We start from the raw sequence: 18,018 nt of genomic DNA, 5'->3' as shown, positions 1-18,018 counted from the left end.
GGGGGGGGGGGGGGGGGGGGGGGGGGGGGGGGGGGGGGGCCGTGGCTGAGAAGGCCAATTGTCTCCCCTACTCCTGCCCAGGCCAGGCAGACAGCACCATGAAGGCATGCTGCCCGGCCCAGGCTGGCTCCCGGGCTGGCTTCTGGGCTGGGCCTGGATGTGGCCACCACCACCAGCACCCCAGGTCCAGGACAGGCAGGGCCACGAGGGGAGGGACAGTAGAGGCACTGGAGGCGGGTGGAGCACCTTTGGGTCAGTCCTGGAGGCCATCCTGCCCCCACTGTGTGCCCCCCCAGCTCGGGCAGCCTCCAGTCACCTCTCTCCTCTGCACCTGTGGACACCTCTCTGCCCACCTGGCCACAGCACGGGAGCTCCCCGGGGATGGACACCTGTGGCCCCCTCTGCCCATGGCACCCAGACTTCCCTGAGGGGGCTGGAGGGACCCTCTGTCCTCAGTGCCTGTCCTGGGGTCGGTGTAAGTGCCTGGTGGGGAGGGGCCCCGGGCCCGGCAAAGGGAGCGGCACCCAACAGCTACCTCGAAAGTGAGAGGCTTCCCAGAGTGGGCCCGGCTCAGGGCCTCGGGTGGCCTGAGCGATACCTCCTGCCGACCCGCACGCCCCTCCTGTCCGGGCAGGGTGGCAAGCCCAAGACAGCCGGGGTGAGCCCCCTACAGACTGGACAGGGACGGTCCGCCCAGCGCACTGCGCGGCTCCCGCACCTCACCGCCCCTCCTAAAGGCCACCCAGCACCTGCTCCCCCACCTGCCCTTTCTCCCGCCCTCCGTGCTGCCTGCCCCTCCGACAAGCCAACCCTCGCTGGCCGCGGCAGGTGACTGACAGGTGGGCTGGGGGCTCCGGGGGCAGGGCCGCACAGGGGGCCGACGGGGGGCCAGACCGGGCGGAGGAGCGCCAAATGGCTGCCGCGCCTGTTGTCCTCGGCCGCCCGGCTTTGTCCCCGCCTCAGTATTTCCACTGTGCTCACTCCCGCCCTCCCCAGCCAGCACTGCTCCATAGAAATGCGACTGCAGAAAGCATCCGGAGGCAGATGTTGCTGCGACCTTTCACCCGGGACTAATTCTAAATTGTGCTGTTTTCCTTTCTAAGCTAAGCAGCCATCTGCCACCCCCAGGGGACAGATGACAGCTCTCTTTGCCCCAGACTAGGAGAGAGGGGGAGGGAGTCGTGAGGAGTGCTGTGCTCAGCTCTGCCCTCAAGGAGTTTGTGGTCCAGAGGTGAGCACGGGGCCCTGCACCCTGGCCAGCTGGGGGGGCAGTGATGTGGTACCCCTCCTTCTGTCCGCAGGAGGAACCCAAGATACCCCAGGACAGGTGCTTCCTGGGGGCACAGGTGTAATGTGCTTTGGTCAGAGGAACTTTGGGGGGCGGGTGGAGGAGGGGATCTCAGTCCCACTCTGCCTGGACCTCAGTTTCCCCTGAGGGGGGAGGTCAAGGAACTGCACATGCTCAGAGGGTCCTCGTGCACATCGCCCGGCGACCTGACCATTTGGGCAGAGGGGACTCACTCTCGCCAGCGCTGGATTTGGTCTGTGTGTGATTTACCGCGTCCCTGGGAACATACTGACGGAACCAGCTGAGCTACACGTGTTTACGGAAAGCTGTGGAGACGCAAGGACTTTGCCTGCCCAGAGCGGACCCGCCCTGCCAGGACCGGGACGAGCTCGGGCGGGCACTCCGAAGGTGGGCAAGGCCCCCGCCTCCCGATGCAGGGACCGCCCTGCCCACCCCACCGAGCAGCCTGCATCCCGGGCTCCTTGCTATAAAGAGCCACCTGGATGTAATTAGCACCCCTTCCTTAACCGATTCAACCTGTCCCGAGCAGAACGACCCCAGGATAGCAGGGAAGGCCTGCCCCCAGCCCAAATTCCCACCCCCGCCACCACCAGGGCCAGTGCCTCCTGGCCGCGGAATGGTTACTCGGGAGCAGAACAAGGAGGTCATTCCTCACCGACCCTGCCCCCAAGCTGCCTGCTCCCCACATGGCCCTGGCTCTGCAGCGGACTGCCTAGAAGCCCCCTCCCCACGTCACCCCTGCTGCCCCTCCACAAGCCTGCTGCCCAGGAAGCGCCTGGGGCCCTTGGGCTCCTGCTGTGTATGGGCCAACCAAGTCAACATCACTGGTGTCCACTGGTCACAAGGGGTGGGGAACACGGCTGCTTCCTGATCCTGCTGGAGCCCAATCCTGTGGTGCTCCTCAAAGGCCCATCGCCTTCCACCCAAACCACCAACACGGGACACAAAACTAGGGCCCACCCACCCCCGGACAGCTGGGCCAGGAGTTTCTGAGACCCCTGGCCTGGGGAGAAGAGAACCACCCACGTCCCAGCCCACCTAAATGGGGCCACCCGTGGACTGAGTGGGGAGGCTCCTGGCCCCTTGCTACAGGGGCAGACGGAGGCCAGCATAGAAAGGCGTGGGACCCGAGGTCCCCAGAGGTACAGCCATGAGTACTGCCGTCAGTGAGCCCAAGTCTTTCTCCGGTCAAGGCTTGGGGGGGCAGTTCTGAGACCTCAGCCCCCCCTTGGGCAGAGGCCAGTCCAAGTCCCCTCCAAACCCCAGCAGGGACCACCATCTTCCAGGAGGCAGTGGCTGAGGGATGATGTGCTGACTGCAGGCTGCGCGGGGAGCTCGGTGACCTCAGTGGGCCTCCCCCAACCGTGCCCCGCCCGGGGACCTGCCGTCCTTTCCCACTGGGAATAGCCAGGGCAGCTCAGCTGGGGGGAGAGCACCCCCACGGAGATGTGAGAACTGGGACAACTGAGCACTGGCCCCTTGCCTTCCCCCGCAGAGTCTCCAAAGAGCCATCGCGTGAAAAGTCCCCAGGCCCCTCTCACACCTGCAGGAGCCTTGTCCAGACACTGGTCTGCGGCTGAGCTGGGACCCCGCCAGCGCTCCGCTGGGCTCCAGGGGCACCTGACCATGGCCCTCGGCAACCTTCAGGCTTCTGCCCCTTTCTGCTCCGGCTCCCCTCCCCACCTCGACAGGCACAGCGGGGGGCGTGGGGGTGTGTGCCCTGCTCAGGTGTGGGGGTTACTGCCTCCACTGCGTGTGGCCCCAGAAGTGATCCCAGCAGGGGCAGTGGGCGCCTGGCTGAGCGGTGGCCTCCCTCCAGCCTCTGCTGCCGCTGGGCCCCATGGGGGGGGACCCTGCCCGTGGCTCCCAGGGCCTCGGGGTGGGCAGCGAGGGCTGACACAGACAGACCCCCCCCAAACCAGCACGGCAGCGGTGGCCAGTAGCCCAGGGCAGGTGGGGGCGTGGGGCCTGCGCACGACCCGGGGCCCAGGCTTTCCGGCCCCAACAGCTGCAGACAGTATGGCTGGCTCTTTGTCTTGCATCTCTTCCCAAGTCGCATCGCTGGACGCTCTAAAATATGCTGGGTAGAGGAAGTGCAGGAAAAGCACAGCTTCCTTCCCCGGCTCTGGGGGAAGCCCTTTGTGTGGGGGATGAACCTGCCCTCCTGGGAAGCCACCTTTCCCACTGCAGGGAAAACAATGCCCCCAATGGCTCATTGTCCCCGTGTCACTCAGGGCTGCCCCACCCTCGACATGGGAAGTGGCCAGTGCTCTGAAGGGAGGAAAGGCCAGTATGAGGTCGAGCAGCTTCCTGAGACGGCCCAGCAGCAGGGGACAGAGGCGACCCAGGCCCACCCATGGGGTGGGGAGGGCCGCTGGTTGGCACACAGCCAGCAAGAACAGGGTCCCCCAGGGTCACAAGAGAGCCCTGTGGCAGTGAGGCATGTGAGAACAATCTGCTGCCCACCACCCACTCAGAATCCTGCCCCCGTCCCCCAAAAGGCAGAGCCCCAAACTAGAGACAAGGTTGGAAGGTGTGACCTCTCCTGGAGGCCTGCTGCCTCCCCCAGCCGCAGGGGCCTCTGCTCCCAAGCAGGCGGAGCCCAGACCCGCACCCCCAGTTGCTCAGATGCAATGAAGGAATCGACAGGCTCACGAGGCCACAGGGAGGGCTTAATCCAAAACTCGATTAATTAAGTCAGCAATTGCAGAGTGAGCTCCCCACCAAAGCCAGAAACGATTCTGGCAGCTTCCCGCCTCCACTCCTAGGAGCAGATGCCGTCTCAGGGGTGTGGGGAGAGCACAGGCTGCTTAGTGACACCCCCGACCCCCTGGCCAGCCAGGGCGGGCACTGAGGGGCACTTGACCTCGTCCAGAGTCTGGGGAGGATGCCAAGGACCCCCTCACGTGGGTTCCCGAATGATGAAATAGGACCTGTACTTAGAGCCCACCAGCTTCCCATCGCCGGGCTCCCCCAACGGCCCTGAGGTACACACTGGGCCCATTTCACAGACAAGAAAACCAGGCCTCAGGCACGCTATGCCCACAGCACCACCTGGACTTGAATGCAGCTCTTTACCAGGAGCCAGTCACCCAGGGGCAGTCAGAGCAGGGCCGCCCCCGCCCCCCCGGAGGCAGCTTCGGGTCCAGCAGGAGCTCCACGGGTGGAGGAGGGAGCACGTGTGTCCCCTGCGCCCCAGATGCCCTGCCCAGGAGGCCTGGGTTTCTTACCTGACCGCCCAGCCCCAGCTGCAGCAGACAATGCATTCCTCCCCCCCAAGCGCAGAGAAACACCAAACCCGGGTGGGGGGTAGGGCTCCGGGTGAGAGGTCTGGGAATCAGGAAGCCTCCCAGCCAGCTGGCAGGTGGGACGTCTCTGGGGCCCCGGCTCCTCTGCAGCCCCGTCCAGCAGGAGGGCCGTTCACCCTCCTCCACAGGGCCGGGGGGCTTTCCTGTCCACAGGCGCCAGCACGAGCAGGCGGGAGCTCACAGCCAGCCTGCCCCCGCTGCACTCGGCTGGGACAACCGCAGGGCCAGCTGTGGGCTGCCGCTGGCTAAGCGGTGGTCCCAGAGGTCACCCCCACCCTGCACCGCTCCCCAGCCCCTTTCTCTCTGGCCTCTGCTGCCCACTCACGCCTCTGAGCACCCCCGCCCCCAAAGACCAGGCCCCACGCCCCCCAGGCCTGCGTACCTGGCTGTGTAGCCCTTGCGGACACGCTGGGCCCAGCACGGCCCCCAAGGTGCCCTGGGACGCAGCAAATGCCAGAAGACGGAACCCAGGCCCGGGGCCAAGGAGGTGAGGGTGGGGCCTGCGGTCACCCTCTGGGGACACCCAGCTGTCCTGGGACAGCTGACATGGGTCTGGGGCCCTCTGGAGGGCTTTTCCCTGCAGGGAAAGTGGGCAGCTGTCAGGCTGGGCTTGACCCTCTGCCCTAGCACGAGCTTGCCCAATGCTGGGCCAGACCCGGTCTGGGGGAGCTTTCTGGATGAGGCCTCGGAGCACGAGGGGAGGGCTCCGACAGAGCAAAGTCAGCCGATGTGTTCCACCGGGGCACCGACCCGTGTTAGAGCCGTGTGTGGACCCACATGGACCTAAAGGGGACACTGACCTAGAATCACCCCCGACAGGCTGCAAGGGCTGCACCGTCACCAGCCAGGGGCTCTGTGGGATGCCCCCCCCGGCTCAAGGTGCCAGGCCCCATCCTCCCTGAGGGAAAGGAGCTCAGAGAGGTGAGTGGGCAGCCCAAGGTCACACAGCCCAGGGGGCAGAAGGAAGCCCACGCCACAGCCCGTGCTGCCGATGGAGCCGACACCCCAGCTCAGCGGGAGCGGCGTGCTAGAGTGGGGGAAAGCCCCGCTCAGGGCAAGCAGCTGGGACTGCAGCTCCTTCCAGAACCTCGAGCCGCCCACCAGGCTCTGGCCTCAACTTCCGGCTCTGTGCTCACCCCCACCACTGGCCCAGGCTCAGGTGTGCCAGACCCCGGGCCCCGGACCACCGGGGGAGGGTGCCACCACGCTCTGAGCCCACCGGGGGGTGAGTCCGGATGCTAACGCTCACAAGTCCGCCTGACCGGGAGGGACCACTCTGCTGCCCTGCGGGAGACATGGAGCCTCCCTTAGCCCGGAAGGCAACCTGGAGGGACCCCATCTGTGTCTAAGAGCGAGAGGCCAGGCCCCCAGCCCTCTCTCATCTTCTATGGGGCCACACCAGGTAACTCTGAGCTGATGCCGCACACACAGCCTTGCTGGGCCGCCCCGTCTGGCTCCCAAGCAGACAGGGCTGAGGCCGCCCTCATTCTGACCACGGAGGGGAAGTGCAGAGGGGGAGCCCCGCCCTGTGGGCCGCCCCATGGGAGCCACGACCAGCCAGGCTGACAGGTGGAGGAGCCCTTGGGTTGACCCGGAAGGCCCAAGGGTAGTCACCTCACCCAGGCCCTCCCCGGAGGGAGGGGAGACAGAGGCCCCGAGGGGCGGACGGACGTGCGGCAGGACCCTCCCCACAGCCCAGTCTGAGCTCAGCGTCGCTCTTACTGAAAAGCTGTCAGGGAAAAACACACACACTCAAAACTCTGGCTTCTTCCCCAAACCTCTCATTTCCAGTAACTGTGCAGTTTCCGCTCACCAACGACCGACACAGGAAATGGTGGGAGGCAGGTCCCCAGCCCCACGACGGGCCCTGCTGCGCAGGCCCGGACAGACCTTTCCAGGTGCCGACAGCTACCCCTCTCCCCCTGCCCCCCCCACCCCCCCAGCGGCTACCCCCCCGCCCCCCCAGCAGCCTGGCCGGGCTGGTGGGAGGTCTGTGCCGCTCCCTCCTGGCAGCTTCCTGTCCTGGGCCGCCGGGCTAGGCACAGGCAGGGGCAAACACCTCCCCGGGGCCTGGCGCATCGAGCAGGCTCCCTTAGCCCAGGCCGGTCGGCAGAGGGTCAAGAGCGGGTCTGGCCGGGCCCTGGGTTCTGGCCCCCTGGGCAGATGCCTGTAGCTCAGCTGTGACCCAGGCCAGGCCACCACCGTGGGCTGAAGAAGGCAGGGGGCCGGCAGCCAAGCGGCTGCCCAGGCCTGGAAGGGTCCCCAGGGAAGGGAGTAGCCAAGGGCCCAAGGGCTGCCGCAGCGTCTTCCCACCCCCCTGGCGCAAGACCCCGTGTGGGTCCCAGACATCTCAGGGCGGGTGGGGGGTGGTGTCTGAGACATTCTGTGGCCCCCTCTCAAGCCCCAGCCTCCAGGGGCCCCTGCTGTCCCAGTGGGATGGACGTGACCATCCGCCTGGCTCCCCAACGGGGGAGCGTTCGCTCAGCAAATCAACAGCGTCAACAGAGGGACAAGGGGACCGCTCACCCAGCTTAACAGAACCACCAACTGGAGCACTCGAGCACACGCGACTGTCCCAGCCCATTGAGCGCTAAGCTGGGACAGCTGGGGACGAAGCCTGTCACCCACTCACTACGGGGTGGCCAGGACGGGCCCCAGCCCAGCCCAGAAGCTGTGACGTCGCCACTCCTCTGGCGAGCGCCTCGGTGGCTCCCCCCACACGTCCACCCATCTCTGAACAGCCTGTGCACGGGGAGTCGGCGAGTAACCCGTGATCGAGGGACCCCACCTTGGCGGGGGGAGCTCTTGGGGTGAAGAGCCCAAAGCCGCAGTTGGGCCAGTGCCGTGGGGGCCTCCCAGACCGAGACCCGGCCGGGGGCCAGCAGCTGTGTGTGAGGGACGCTCGGGTTTGGGAACTGCAGGTGTGGGCATCAGAGGCCAGGCTCCCCAGTGCACGCCTCTCCCCAAGGCCCACTGGAAACCAGGGCCCTGGGCACTCTTCCTGGAAATGTGAGCCCCTGAGAGCTGCCTCCATTGCTCGGGGGCCCCACGTCTGACCTCCAGAGAAAGCCCCCAGCCCAGAAGAGCTCAAGACCCACAGCACGACAAATGGCTGTGGGGGCCGGAGGGGGCAGGCTGCCTGGTGGGAGAGGCCAGGCCTCCCAGAGGGGTCCACGACCCACTCAAAGAAGCAGCTCTGCATCAGGGAGGAAGCAAGGAGAGCACAATGCTTAACCGAACTAATTCACCCTAAAGCGCTAATGACGTGACATCCTGATCCCTGCTGATCCCTGCCCCTGAGCTTGGGGGAAAGTGGGGAAAGTCGTTTTGGGGGCCACCTGTGCCAGAATGCTTCCATCCTAGGAGCAGTGGGTGCAGGGTCGGAAGGGACCGCACGATGGTGAAACACTGCGGGGGAGAGTTTCTGCCCCAGAATTCCACGGGTCTCAGAGATGCAGAGAAAGCAACCCCCCCACAAACCAGGGGTGAGTCCAGATGCTAACGCTCACAAGTCCGCCTGACCGGGAGGGACCACTCTGCTGCCCTGCGGGAGACATGGAGCCTCCCTTAGCCCAGAAGGCAACCTGGAGGGACTCCATCTGTGTCTAAGAGCGAGAGGCCAGGCCCCCAGCCCTCTCTCATCTTCCACGGGTAACTCTGAGCTGGCCCAGGAACATCCAGGACAGGCAAATCCAGAGGCAGAAAGCAGACATGCGGTGGCCAGGGCCGGGGGCCGGGAGAACGGGAGGCCTACTTAGCGGGGCCGGCCTAGAGGTGCTGGGGGCAGGCGAGGCAGACGCAGGCCCCACTGTGTAGGAGAGGAGATGTGATGTTGTAGGACCCAACTGCGGGACAGACAGCGGGCCCCGAAAGCAGAGCGGGAGACAGGGGGTGGTGGGGGTGAGGTGGGGGGCAAAGCTCCGGAGCCAGACAATGGTGGCATAGCCTTGGGAACGTATTAAATGCCCGAACCGCACCCTTCAAGTGGCTAAAGCAGCAAAATTCATGCTGCCTATAACTGATCACCAAGACATCCACACATGTGTCCGTCCCCCCCAATCTTCAGCCCCTCTGTGTCCTGGGGGCGGGCGGGCGGGCCCCGTCTTGAGGAGACACCCCAGGGCCCGGGCTGCTCCCGAAAAGGGCCTTCCTCTGCCTGTCCGCCCCTCCTCCAGAACATCTGTGCATCACTACGCCCTCCCCATCGGGCACTGCCCGGCCCCGGGGGCCAGCTGGTGAGAACACCAGAGCCTAGAGCGGGGCCCAGACTCGCAGAACCTGCCCTCCTGCGCGGCCTGGCCTGACCGCCACGCGCCCCCCGCCCCCACCCAGGCATTTACAGGCCTGTCCCAGGGTCCTGCTGGGATGCCGTGGAGGGGAACTCCCTCACGTTCAGAGGGGGAGACGGAGGCCCAGGTTGTGTGTCTGAGGGGGCCCAGCCAGCCAGAGCCACGCTGGCTCTGTATCTTCTAGACCATGCACGGCAGGGCATGGGGGGGGGGGGGCACACAGCCCCCAGAGCCGGTCAAGCCCCGCCATCCCGGGGAACTTCAGGGCCATCAGCCACATCGGCCCCACAGTCACAAGGCCCCGAAGCCAGCTGCCTGTCAACGCCTCTGGGAAGCTGTGGATACGCCTGCACGCGAAGTGGGGGCCTGACAGAAGCTGGCTTCAGACGCCCACCCCCCGCCCGGCCTCAGTTTTTCCCACCTGTAAACTGGCTTTGAAAAAAAAAAAAAAAAAGACAAGCAGAGCTGGCCGCCACCTGAAGGGGGTGTAAGCCCGCCAAGAAACGCGTCTGCCAGGGTTTTATGGGGCTGTCTGCGCGTGGAGTTATTACTGGTACGTTGTTGAGGAAAGCAATCTAGGTGCTCAATCAGCTCTGCAAAGCCACATCCTTTCACTATTTATAGACAAGACATGAAACAGGAAAGGTGCCCTCCCCACTCCAGGAGGGTGCAACCCCTCAGCCCGGCAGGCCCCGGGGGTCCCCACCTGCCAGCACAGCCCCGGCCACCCATCGAAGGCACGGCGAGCACGGAGGGGGCTGGCGCTGGCTCCCGTGGGGTCCCCCACCAGCTACAGGGGGTCCCAACACCCACGCCGCACCCCCCGCCATCCTGTTGAAGAGCTTCTCCTCCGTCAACTGTTGGCCCTGACCCACCCTCTTCCTGCCAAGGGCACAGTTTCCTTTCTCTTTTAAAAAAAAGTATGTATTTCTTTGCAACGGGAAAAATGTTAGCTTCTGTGCAGAGGCAGGGCCTGGCGCCAGGAGGCGCCTTCCTTCAAAGAAGGCGTGTGCCTTGACGTCTCCGCACAGAGCAGGTGAGCCCGGGAGACAGTCTGGCTCACGCTGGGTGTCTAACACGTGTGTTTCCAACCTGGTCCCGGGGCCCAGGCGCCACATAAACAGAGGAAGCCCCACAGCAGCCTGGAGAGTTAGGCTGGCCCTCCCCCAGCCTTGCCCAAGACTCCCAGGTGACTCAGCGGAAACAGCCAAACAGGTGACAGGAGCCGAAGGAGCGGTCCCTCTGAAGCCCAGGGCCGAGTCACTTCTCCCGCCCGAGCCTCCCGACCTCCCCTCGTAAAGGGAAGTTGTCCTCCGGGCCCTGCTTCCTCGGAGAGTGGCCAGGGAGGGCTTGGGGTGGCGCGGGCAAAACCGGACAGCGGGCAGGAACACAGGCTTTGGAGAGAGAGAGGCAGGGCCAGGTACCACTCTGCCCTCCGCCATCCTGGCATATCACACCCCCATGCCCGGCCCACACGGTGTCACAGGCTTGCGAGGAGCCATGTCAGCCCCGGGTCAGGCTGCCCCGCCCACCGAGCTCACCTCCACCTGACACGTCACACCCACCCACGTGTTCTTGCCAAGAAAGTCACCTCGTCACCCCCACCAGGGCCAGGGCGCCCTGAGCCCGTAGCCAGTGCCTCAGGCAGAACCCAGCACACAGCAGGTGCTCAAAAGCATCTTTGGGAAAAAGCAAAGAGGACTGGGGATCAGAGCCACGGGTGGTGATAGAACCCTCAGAGTCGGTGAGCCCCTCCCCAGGCAGCACCTTCTGAGTTCTCCGAATTAACTCATCAGCCAACTAAACATCCGAGAATGAGGATCCTGAAACCAGCCCTGTCAGCTCAAAAGGAGAAGGCAGGCAGGGAACCGGACACTCGGCCGGTGCCTAAAGCATGAGGCTCTTATGCAATCCTCGCACCACGAAGAGATCAATCGTGGGTCAGCTGCGCGTTACAGACGGGGAGTCAGAGTTCAGGTGACCCAGCGACCCGGGGTCACAGAGCTAGGGGGTGGCGGAGCCAGGCCTCAAACACCGGATGGTCCCAGGCTAAAGCCCACCACCTGCCAGCCAGCTGGACTTCCCTCCCAGGTGCCCTGAGCATGATGGCTCACCCCGCTTCTGGGATGACCTGGGAGAGGCCCTGGGCAGGGGGCGGGGGGGGACGGACTTTCTCATAGGCAGGGGGAATACCTTAGCAATCCTGGGGCCTCAGCTCCCCGCCCAGGCCGGGGCAGCCCCCATAAGCCTTTCAGACTGAGAATGCATGCCCACCCAAACGGACAACAGTCCCCTCAGGCCTTCTCCCTCCCCCAAACAAAAGAGGGGGAGCCCATGTGAGTATCCCCCCCTCCGCACTGACTGCCCTGAGCCTGCCTGCAGGGCACCGCACAGAGCAGCCGTCCAGAAACGGCACTCTGCCCACAGGGACAGGCCGTGGGGCCCGTCCCCTGCAGCCACTGGCCCACCACGCCTCAGCTACTCGATGATATCCTGAGAAGGCTTTCACACCAACAGAAACCTCTTTTTCCGACCCTGAGCCCTGCAGCCACCTGACTCGCGGCCTCTGGGGAAGGTTCCTTCTCTTTGGGGTGGAAACATATGATTCACCAGGTACTAATGCGCCTGGAACTGGAACACCACCGTTTCCCACGCCCTATCCATAGGAGAGCCAGCAAATCGATCCAGAAAGTCAAAGAACTTTCCGAGAGAGTCCAGGATGGATGCTACAGAGTTGGAATTCATACCGAGGTTGGCACCAGAGGCCTCCACCCTCACACCTTTGAGGAAAGAAGGTGCCTTCCCCACTCGGCCTCCCATACTAGCAGACTTTCTGGGGCCTGAAGGGAACAGAAGGTCCCCGCAGAAGGCACAGGGCCCAGGATCAGAGGGAGCCAGGGCCCCTCACAGGAGTGGCCACGACGTCCCCAAGCTGCATCCCGAGTCCAGACCCATCCTTTTCCACAGCTGGGCCTGGCTGGCACCCCATCCCTGCTCCCCAGTCTCCAACACGGTGTGACCCAGAGGTAGGGCCTCTGAGGACGGTGCTTCCGTCCCGTCTTCCAAGTGGATCTGCGGGGTGTGCACAATGGGGTCTCTGTGGGCCGAGCTCGGCTGAGTGCCAGGCCAGACTAAGGCAGGCTTCCCGCCAAGGAGGAGGGGGGCCCCAGGCCCCAGGGAGAAGACAAGGCCGGCGCCCGGCCCTGAGCAGTGGCCGGGCTTGGGCTGGCAGGGCTCTAGGATTGAGGGGTGGGAGACTATGCTGCACTATCACTCTGTCCCCTTGAAGTGTCTCACCCCAATGCCAAGGGGGGGGAATGCAGTAGCCTGCACCCCAAGGCATCCCCCTCGTGGCCCAGGCTCCAGCCCAGGGAGACCCCAGTGGCCCCTGGGCCGGGCTGTCCCTGCTCCTTGGTGGCACTGATAAAAGACTGCTCCCACCTTCCCCAGCACCGCGCCCCTCCTGCCTTCCCAAGGCCCTCTGCAGAAGTGCAGAGACCCCCCCACACACACCCCATGGGTGAGCGCGCAGCCAGAGCAGGCCCAGGGCTGGCGGGAAGGGAGTCGTGCATTCTGGGAAGCCACGCATAATTAATCACACGGCATTAATCCGCCTCTCGACAATAGCCGCTGCGCTTCCCCTGAATCCCAGCTGTCGGTCTCTGAATGAAAGGAAACAAGATTTAGGGCATCAAGCGTCGGTGCGGCTTCTGCAGGAAAAGAAAAAGGCCCCAAAAAAGCAAAAAAAAAAAGTAGTGTGCATTCATTAGCATCTGACAAAGACACAATCCTCTTTGTCTATTAAACTGCTCACAGACCTGCTTAATTGGCTTCAGTTTGGGGGGGATGGGGGCAGTGGAAGGGGGGACTGCTTGCCCACGGGCCAAGGGTTGTCAAGGGAAGGGGCCCTCGGCAGTGGGAATGCGGCACGCCGAGGAGGACGGAGGACCCAGGACGGGCCGGGGAGCTTCCCCCCGGGGGAGGAGGGGCCCTTCCTCCAGCCACCAAGCACCTCCTTGTATTCCCATCGGACGAAGTCGAGCTGAAGGGCGCCAGTGCAACAGAAAACTTCTCTGAGGCTGGTGTGCATGGGCAGGCAGGGCGCGCGCTGTACCAGGACTCCCTGCTGGAGTCCGGCTGGCTGCAGCGCGCACCCCCACAACACACACACTCCTGCCCCAGCTGCGGGACCGAGGCCCAGCCGGTGATGGGCTGGTTGGTGGGCCAGACGGTGGGGGGCTGGAGCTACAGATGGCAAGACGGAAACCCAGCTCCAGGAGGTACCACCCACCCTCAACCTGGGAGATGGGCTCCCGATGATGATGATGATGAGTTCCCCAACCTCACCTGAGGTCAGAGGGGGTTTGCTGGGGAAGGCCGAGGGCCTGGAGGGGCGGGTCGGACTTTGAAAGAGCCCATTTCTGGCTGAGAGGCCCTTCCTGGAGGAGGCACTCCCGTAGGCAGGGTGGTGGGGGCCGGGCCTCTCTAAAGGTCCACAGCCTCCCCTGGTGGGCAACTTGTTTCTCAGGGACTTTAGGAAGAAATGGGGTACCAGGAATTCCCACCTAGTACCCCAGGAGTCCAAGGTGGCCCACAAAGGTGTGCTCGAACCTCCAGTGGCCAGACCAGCTCCACACGCAATGTAATTGCTGGTGAATAAGTAATTGCCAGACTTTGTCCAATAAAAGTAGCACGTGACCGCGCCCAGCCTTCTGGGCCATCTCCAGAAGACAATGGCCTAGTGTTCTGTCCCTGCTGGCCCCTGATGCAGAAGGCAGGGGCTCTGCTCCTGACAAAAGCAACAGGTCCCCACAGGGGCGCAGGGGTGCGTACTCACACACAGGCTTCGGTGCCGTTGGGGAACACTTCACACTTCCCGCCATTCAAGCAGCTCTCACTGGGCTGGGAACATCGCAGGCCTGGGGAGGGGCAAGACGAGAGGTCAGCCTGGGTGGCAGGAGGGCCCTCAGGACAGGGAAGGGCCCACTCCAAGGGGTACAGCTACCCCTCTACCTAGAAGGCTCTGCCTCATCATGGGTTTGCTGGGGGCAGGGGGCCCAGGAACCCTCCCAAATGTGAACCCCAAGGGGCTTCAACACTCTGCCCAGAGTTCTGTAGTCAGAAGTGGGGGGAAGGGCAACAGGTTGGTTGGGTGGCAGGTGGGCAGGTCACGCTCAAAGTGGGTAGGGTGTCCTAAAATGCCATCTGGACAGCAATGAAGAAGATCTGACATGACCCTGGGCCACTCTCCCAAATTCTGCACCCCCGACCCATCTTCAACGGGTCTTCAACGGGGAGCCCATCGGGGCTGGGGCCCCTATCCAGCCACCAACATTGTCTTGCTGTTCAAACGTGTTCTGTGAGGGGGCGGTGCTGAGGGGTGGGGTGGCCACACTGGCCCACCCCCCCCAGCTCGTGGGAAACGGCGACAGCTGCACGGCTCAAGGCCCCGCCCGCCAACAAAGCGCCAGCCCCGGAATCAGAGCAGCCCATTGTCACCAGGGCCGCCTCCTGGGGCACGGGGGCTGCACCTCGGGGACCTGGCCCAGCCTCCAGGACACCCAATACCTGCTCCTGCAGGCGGGCATCTTCAGCTACGCCCAGGGAAGGGGGAGGAAGATACCCCGGTTGGAAGGAATTAGGCCCCATTCCCAAGAAGGGATTGATCCAGTCGCTCCCTCCCCATTTTACCAGCGCTGTGTAAATGAAGCCCCTCATGGGGGCGGGGACGGGGTGTGACTTGGAACCCCACCTTCTGGAAGTGGGGAGCTAATTCTCCCCTCCAACTTTTAGGGGAAGAGAGATTCCTCGATGTGAAATGGAGAGAGACAGCGTTCCTTCTCCCTGTCCCTCTTCACCCTTGCAAGATTCCAAACTTGAACTCGGGAAAGTGAAAGTCCCGCTAGTCACAGCTGTGTGTCCCGCACACCCGCCCCCCCCCCCGCCCCCCCCAAGCCAAACTGTCTGTGAGCCGGGACGGGGGCGGCGATCAGGCGTGGGAAGGAGACCCCTCCGTCGGCGCCCCTCCCCGGCCCTTCGCCAACTCTCCTGAATGGGGAGAAGGCCGGTCCGCCTGGTGCCCCACTGCCCACCACGCCCGGCAGCCTGGCCGCGCCGCACAGCTCAGTAAAGGCAACACGACGCCCCGGACCCCACACTCCGCGCCCCAACATCCGCCCCCGGCGCGGGCCAGAGGCGAGGAAAAAGATAAATGGCCCCCAAAGCAACAGGAAACCAAAACCGACTCGATTCAAATCGAAAAGTAGTAGGCAGCTCGCCCGCCTGCCCCGGCGGCAAGCCCCACGCGTGGCTGACGATGGCGAGCCCAGGGCTGGGCCTCCGGGGGCCCCGGGGGGGCGCCTAGCGCCCCACGCCCGGCTCCAAACCCGCCCCGGGCGCGGGCGGCGCGAGTCCATCCCGGTTGGCCAGGCGGTGCGGGGAGGGTCGCCCACCTCCCCGAGCCCCGGGGCGCCCGGGCCGCCCTCCCCACCCTGGCCGCCCGCTCCCAGCCGCCCGGGGCGCGCGCGCAGGGCGCCGCCAAAGTTTCCAAGGGCGCGGAAAGTTGCGGGCTCGCGGGCGGGCGCCTACCTCGTGCGGCGAGCGCGGGCAGCAGCGCCAGGCAGAGCAGGGGCGCCAGGAGCGGCGGCATGCCTACCCCGCCGGCTGCCCGCTGCGCCCGGTGGCGGCCTCCTGCGCCGGGACGGCAGGGCTCCGGCGCACAGGGGCGCGCCGGACGGTCCCACGAGCGGTGGCGGCGGCCCGCGGCTGCTCCCGGCTTCCTGGCGGGCGCGCGGCGCTGGACCCTCGCGGCCTCGGGGCCCGGCTCGGCGCCCCGGTTCGTTCCTCCGCTGCGCTCGCGCCCGCGCCCCGCGCCCCTGCGCTCCCTCCCGCGGCCGAGGCACTAGTGAGGCGCAGCCCGCCGTGCGCTCCGCCCCCGCCCGCCGGCCCCGCCCCTCGGGCCCGCCCCGCCGATCCCTCCGCACCCCTCGCCCTCCCTGGCCTCGCCCCTGCGCGCCCCGCGACCGCCCTGCGTCGCCTCGGCCTGGACGCGCATCCGGAGGCCGGGTCCTTCGGGGTTGGGGCCCGCGGCGGGGCGAAGGGGCGTCGGGGGCCGGCCCTAGGGACTACTTCTTGTTCGAAAGTTTTCAGCGGCAAAAAGTTTGGCTCGGGACTGCGGAAGGATCCGGCTCTGACTGTCGCCTTTCTCGGCGACAATTGGCAAAGATTTGCATCTCAATAGCGGAGGAGGCGCGGGCGGAGTGGGGACTGGGGAGCCTGAGGGAGCCGTGCGCGGTGGGGAGCTGGGCCCGTGGAGGTGGGGAGGGGCGGCCGAGGCCGTTCAGGGGTCCCCGGGCCCGGGGCGGGAGCTCAGGGAGAAGTCGTACCCTCAACAGCCGTAGGTAAGCCCTGAACCAGCGGCTCTACGCCCCGGAGCCCTGAGGTCTCGGTTGTAAGCTTCCTGGAGACCGCACAGACGCCCTGGCTCTGACGGCCCGGCACTTGACCCCGAGGGACGGCGGCGCCAAAGCTGCGGTTTCTGGAAAGAGGGCCCTTGTTGCCCCAGTGAAACAACCTGGGGCCAACGCCTGGCCACACGGATTGCGCTGCCACTCCCCCAAGAGGGACCCGCCCCTAGACGCTCCTTGGTCACTGTCCGGCCCCTTTTCTGGCGCCTCCAGCCTAAGATGCCCCGCAAAGCCCACGAGTCCCGCAGGCCCGCTGCGAGCGCCCAGGCCGCCCTGGGCTCCCCCCACGTGTTCCTTCCGCATGATTTATTTCTCCGCCGCGATGCCAGATTTGGGCGTCCTGTGCCAAGCCAGGTTAAGCGCTGGACGTTCAGAATGCCTGCCCCAGTCCCCACTGAAACCAAAGTTCATGGCCCGGCACTGGGGACAGACATCCCTATCCCAACGCAGGGTGGTCAGCCCCATGGGAGGAGGTACAACCACCCAGCCCTGCATCCTGGCGGGCTTCTGGAGTAGGTGATGGCAGAAGGGAGCCTTAAAGGCTGAGAGGGACCTAGCTGGGTGAAGGACCCTGGGGAAGGATCCTGGGGAGCGAGGGGAAGGAGCACCTGCAGGACTGCAGAACCTGGAGGCTGGCAGCCAAGCAGCCCTTGCAGGGAGCCTTGCGAGCTAGGCAGAGTGGGCTGGTGGTGGGCAGATTGCACACCTGACTCCTGCCCACTCCTCGTAGCACACCTGTCGTGGGTCACTCGTGGCAGCTGGGATGCTGTGAGGGACAGCCAGTCCAGGCCAAGGCAGCTGCCTGCCTCCTGCCAGAAGCTGGCTGCCCTTCCCAGAACCTGGGGTAACTTCTCTCGGGGCCAGTGCCCGGGAGCTGAGCCGCCTGGAGGCAGCAGGGATGTTTATATAAGGGCAGCCCAGCAGCCTGGAGGAGCGGGTTGTCCGTACAAGGAAGAGGGTGGCTGCGAAGTCCCTCCCTGTCCCCCCTCCCCAGCTCACGGCCTTAGGGCTCTGCCCACCACATCCCCCTCTACTCTTGGGGAAGGACTGAAGGCCTCAGGAACCACTCCCTCCCCCAGGAGCCGCCACTGCCTGTGTGCCCTCCATTGGGGCCCTGCATTCGGCCAATAGGCTTTGGGCCAAATTTCAGCCCTGGCTTGGGAGCAGGTTTTCACCCTCCTGCCTTGGAGCGGCTCTGGAAGGAGGGGAGGAGGGAGCACTGGAAGGAGGAGCGGAGGGGGGAGCTCTGGAGGGAGGAGGGGAGGAGGGAGCTCTGGAGGAAAGAGGGGAGGAGGGAGCACTAGAGGGAGGAGGGGAGGAGGGGAGGAGGGAGCTCTGGAGGGAGGAGGGGAGGAGGGAGCCCTGAAGGGAGGAGGGGAGGAGGGAGCAGCGCTGGAGGGAGGAGGGGAGGAGGGAACATTGGAGGGAGGAGGGAGCCCTGGAGGGAAGAGGGGAGGAGGGAGCAGCCCTGGAGGGAGGAGGGGAGGAGGGAGCTCTGGAGGGAGGAGGGGAGGAGGGAGCTCTGGAGGGAGGAGGGGAGGAGGGAGCTCTGGAGGGAGGAGGGGAGGAGGGAGCTCTGGAGGGAGGAGGGAGCCCTGAAGGGAGGAGGGGAGGAGGGAGCTCTGGAGGGAGGAGGGGAGGAGGGA

The 18,018-nt window shown here is 65.3% G+C and overlaps 1 protein-coding gene across 2 annotated transcripts in view; it reads right to left on the bottom strand.

Annotated features, from left to right (window-relative positions):
• The window catches only part of NOTCH1 (notch receptor 1), a 43,511-nt gene extending 27,759 nt beyond the window's left edge, over positions 1-15,752 (bottom strand). For both annotated transcript variants that reach the window (XM_035015435.1, XM_035015436.1), the window contains exons 1-2: positions 15,495-15,752; positions 13,744-13,825 (exon numbers count right to left, since the gene is read on the bottom strand). In XM_035015435.1, coding sequence (XP_034871326.1) covers positions 13,744-13,825; positions 15,495-15,555 — 143 coding nt within the window. In that variant the 5' untranslated portion in view covers positions 15,556-15,752. The remainder of the gene's footprint in view (positions 1-13,743; positions 13,826-15,494) is intronic.
• Between the last annotated feature and the right edge of the window lie 2,266 nt (positions 15,753-18,018).

The sequence above is a fragment of the Mirounga leonina genome, unplaced genomic scaffold, assembly GCF_011800145.1.
Source record: "Mirounga leonina isolate KUSES-001 unplaced genomic scaffold, KU_Mleo_1.0 Mir_170, whole genome shotgun sequence".
NCBI classification, from domain to species: domain Eukaryota; kingdom Metazoa; phylum Chordata; class Mammalia; order Carnivora; family Phocidae; genus Mirounga; species Mirounga leonina.
This window is presented reverse-complemented; position numbering and strand designations above follow the sequence as displayed.